Source organism: Octopus bimaculoides, chromosome 10 (genome assembly GCF_001194135.2).
Source record: "Octopus bimaculoides isolate UCB-OBI-ISO-001 chromosome 10, ASM119413v2, whole genome shotgun sequence".
In the NCBI taxonomy this organism is placed as follows: Eukaryota; Metazoa; Mollusca; class Cephalopoda; order Octopoda; family Octopodidae; genus Octopus; species Octopus bimaculoides.
Window position 1 is genome coordinate 83,949,464 of NC_068990.1, and position 4,682 is coordinate 83,954,145.

General features: G+C 37.2%; 1 protein-coding gene across 1 annotated transcript in view; it reads left to right on the forward strand.

The window, feature by feature from the left end:
• Window positions 1-4,682, forward strand: part of LOC106871330 (adhesion G protein-coupled receptor A3) — a 54,573-nt gene that overhangs the window by 35,870 nt on the left and 14,021 nt on the right. Inside the window, exons 23-24 of the mRNA XM_014917725.2 lie at window positions 497-728; window positions 4,345-4,516. Of these exons, the coding sequence (XP_014773211.1) occupies window positions 497-728; window positions 4,345-4,516 (404 nt within the window). The remainder of the gene's footprint in view (window positions 1-496; window positions 729-4,344; window positions 4,517-4,682) is intronic.

The following is a 4,682-nucleotide window of genomic DNA, read 5'->3' on the forward strand; positions in this document are numbered from 1 at the left end:
AAATCCACGCACAAGGCTTTGGTCGGCCCGAGGCTATAGTAGAAGACACTTGCCCAAGGTGCTACGCAGTGGGACTGAACCCGAAACCATGTGGTTGGTAATGCAAGCTACTTACCACACAGCCACTCCTACGCCTAAAGAAGTTAAAAGAATTTTACGGAAATTAACGAACAATCATATGATCCGGTATATGTCGAGCTGACAACTTTGCTTCTTCAAACGAAAGAATGCCATAAAATACTTCGAATTCCATTGTTAAAAAAAAAACGTTTTATAACATTTTGTAGTAATGTGTGGCACGACTATAGCAACTAAAATTATAGAGTAGAAAACACTGGATTAGATTTAGAACAATTAACGAACCAGTAGTGAACTGAATGTTTTTGGTTATTTCTGATATCTTTGTAAGCTTCCAATGACCCGATAATAGTAATGTGACGTTGAATTTTCATTCAATAAATTCTTCTCAAATTAACCGTTCAATTTTCCATTGCAGGTAATATTAAAGATTTAACCAGACAACTGTTAAATATTTCCCAGAAATCAGTTTATTTCAAAGAAATCGATGTTGTCCTGGCTGTAGCTAATTATGAGAAGATAGTGCCATGTATATCGAATGTGAGTGCCAATGCAATAAAGGATGATATCCTTTCTATCATCAACAATATCATAAACACACCAGAGAAGATTTTGATTGGAGCAGAAAAATCCAACAGAAGTGTCAGCAGGTAAAACCTAAATCACATTTGCTGCTATTGTACTAATGTAAATAGTAGTAGTAGTAGTAGTAGTAGTAGTAGTAGTAGTAGTAGTAGTAGTAGTAGTAGTAGTAGTGGAGATTGCGGTGGTGGCTGCTGCTACAATTACTGTTTTCTAGAATACATTCTTTTCTTTTCTACTCTAGGCACAAGGCTCGAAATTTTTGGGGGAAGGGGCCACTCGATTAGATCGACGCCAGTACGCAACTGGTACTTAATTTATCCACCCCGAAAGGATGAAAGTCAAAGTCAAACTCGGCGGAATTTGAACTCAGAACGTAAAGACAGACGAAATTCCGCTAAGCATTTCGCCCAGCGTGCTAACGTTTCTTATTTCTTTATTGCCCACAAGGGGCTAAACATAGAGGGGACAAACAAGGACAGACAATGGGATTAAGTCGATTACATCGACCTCAGTGCGTAACTGGTACTTAATTTGTCTACCCCGAATAAGTTGAAGTAAGGAACAGAGGTCATAAATTCTAAATGGAATCGTTTTTTTCTGGAAATTTATACTTTCTCATAAATTACGTTTATATTAATATATTGTGGTGTTATTTTAAGTTACTCATAAAACAATTCAGAGCATCCATTATATCTCACCGGCGCTAACTAATTCTATATGCTGAACGTAATATAGTGAATAATTATTTTATTGTAGTAAAATGTAAGTACTCTATTGAAAGTAATACAAAAAGTTGTAACAGCGATTTTTCATTAACTGCTAAAGGTTGTTCAAACTGCATATGCTTGTAGAAGAATTCTTCCTTTGTACAAACGTTTTATTCAACATAGTGTCCATCGTAAGCAATGCATTTGCACCATCACTAAATTCTCGAATCCATTTTAAGAACATTGTGGTGTGTATTGTTGTAAACCTTTTTACCTCGTCTGTGTCATCATATCGTTTCCTGAAGATTGTTCTTCATTGGGCTGAACTAGTGAAAGTTGAAGGACGTCAGATACGGGTTTCCCGGTGTATGGGAACGTACTCGTCAGCCCAATTTACCGGTTCCCTGATTTGTTATCAAAGATGTGTAGTCGCGAATTATCATGGTAAATGTTAATAATCTTCAGATTGTTGTTCGATCTATTCTCCAATTTTGTGCACGCAACAGCCATATTCTAGAAAACCAAAGTAAACAAGTTTCTTATCATCCCTCAAAAAATCATTCACCATGACTTTCTGTATTCACAACACTCTTGAAGAAGCGTGAAGCTATTCCATGAACTGAGCCTCCGTTTCCGGATTATAAACATACATCTACGTTTCATCCCCTGTCACCGGAACTGCGACTTTATTGGCTTCAAACGCTTCCAGATCACGCCAGGCTTCTACTTCAAATTGAGTCTCAACTGTTGATGTATCAAATCGAGTCTCAACTATTGATGTATCAACTTTGAACGCACTTCTCGACACGCAGAATCTTATACCATCTTCTGTAATGCATCGTGATCACATTTCAGTTGTGCAGTGCATGCACAGGCTGTGACTCGTTTGTCCATGCAAATCAATTCTTCTGTTCACTGGCGATTCGTGTCAGCATACACAGTTCGTCTCCCGCTGCATGCTTTATCTTCAATGTAGGTTTCCTTTTCTTTAAACTTCGTCCATGTATGTGCAGTAGTATTGTCAATAATGTCATCTACGTAACCAATATTCCATGAATGTAAGACAGCTTGCATCCCACCTTCGTCGAATAATCAATGATGGCACGTTGCTTCAGCTTAGAACCCATTATTTGCCTGCAACGAAGAAGAGTAGAAATAAAAGTTATTCCAGAAGAAGAATTACTCCACCAGCAGCGTGTACAAATTGGACGACATATGTCAGTAAAAAAATACTAGGCTGTCTTTGCATTACTTTTGGTGATCACTCGTAATTATTGCTCTTTAGCATGGGTACATCGTGAAACATTTTAGTATGGAGTATACAGTCAAATGACCTGACCTCAATACTTAACATATACATTACATTACTGTTCCCAGGAAACTGAAAAGAACTCGGTGGAATGTACAAATAATTATTACAGAAATAGCACCATGCTGTAGACTGATAAGCTGCTGCTCTCACACTTTTCAACTAGTGTGATAGACCACGAGCACAATCATCACTCTCACCAGCCTTTTACTGTCTCACATATCGCCGTCGATTTACTACAGATACTAATTATAATAAATGATACATAGATTAGGTCCAATATTAACATCTATAAAACAAAAACAAAAGAAGATAATAAATTATAATTAAATTATAATTAAATAATTAAATAAAGACAACACTCTCGAAATAAATGTTCAGTTTTCAGTATTTTAATAAATATTTGAATAGTGATCATATAAATGTCAGACCGAGAAAATGGTACGAAATGTCAGCATTTAGGTTTTTCTGTTCTTTTTGAGAATGTTTATTTCATATAATTTCATACACTCAAGGACTATATTCGTTTTAAAATACACAAATGCATTCCTTGATTATTAATTCCGTTTCGTCGACCATTTATTTAATTAATCTTTGTTCTCCTAATCCTACTTATACACTTGTCCCTCCACATCATCATCATCACCATCATCATTGTCGTGATCATCATCATCGTCGTTTGTTGTAATTACAATCCGTCCAATGAAAACTAGAATAGATTACAAAGGAGAACAATTTTGAGCATAATTTCTGTTGAGCAGGAATACCAAGAGAACTTGCATCATCGTCATATCGAAAATAGCTGCAAAGTAGCCGAAACAACATGAATAATTGCAGTTATAGTATATAAACTATTTTTAATGTAGTTATTACTACTTATTGAACTTCTTCGCTCCCCTTTACGGCATTAGCGTTCAATGGCTTTTTCTCACTTGAATCCTTGTTTTCCTTTCAGATTTTGCTGTTTCACGTCATATGTTTCCCTATGGGAAGGCCTTCCTCGCCTAGCTCTTGTGCGTTTTGAATTGTCATCGATGCTTCTGTAACTTTGCTTTCTTTTTACAAGAGTTGACCCTACGCAAACTCATTGTTTTTGCTTCTGACTTAATGTACTGTTAGTGGAGGCGCAATGGCCCAGTGGTTAGAGCAGCAGACTCGCGGTCATAAGATCACGGTGAGCGTTTATTGAGCGAAAAACACCAAAAAGCTCCACGAGGCTCCGGCAGGGGATGGTGGCGAACCTTGCTGTACTCTTTCACCACAACTTTCTCTCACTCTTACTTCCTGTTTCTGTTGTGCCTGTAATTCAAAGGGTCAGCCTTGTCACACTGTGTCACGTTGAATCTCCCCGAGAACTACGTTAAGGGTACACGTGTCTGTGGAATGCTCAGCCACTTGCACGTTAATTTCACGAGCAGGCTGTTCCGTTGATCGGATCAACTGGAACCCTCGACGTCGTAAGTGACGGAGTGCCAACAACAACAACAATGTACTGTTAATGGTAATAGAGGAACTTTAGCCGTTTATTAAACACTATATATACTCTACCATGTGTACCCCTTTGTAATAAACTAAATATTAAATTTACAAGTTTAGCTTGGAAAGTGATTTGAATAAACAGAATTCAATGTCATAAATTGAACGGTTTTGTTCGCTTTCTCACAGAATACTGAATATTATGGGAAACGTATCAGAAAAACTTCAAGTGGAGAAGCAGCAGTTCAAAGTCTTATTTTCCAAATTTGGCATGGGTATTACCAAAGTGAATAAGAATACTTTCCGCGGTCTTTTCTATGGTATTTTACCGGCAACCAATACAACTGAAGCAGAGAATGTGGTAAATATTTTCTCAAGTTTACTTTGTTATTAGACCTTTGTTCTAAATACTAAAGATAAAACCTACGGTAGTATGTGATATATCTTTATTGCTGTATGAATTAGTATGATGTGTGGAGAGAGAGAGAGAGAGAGAGAGAGAGAGAGAGAGAGAGAGAGAGAGAGAG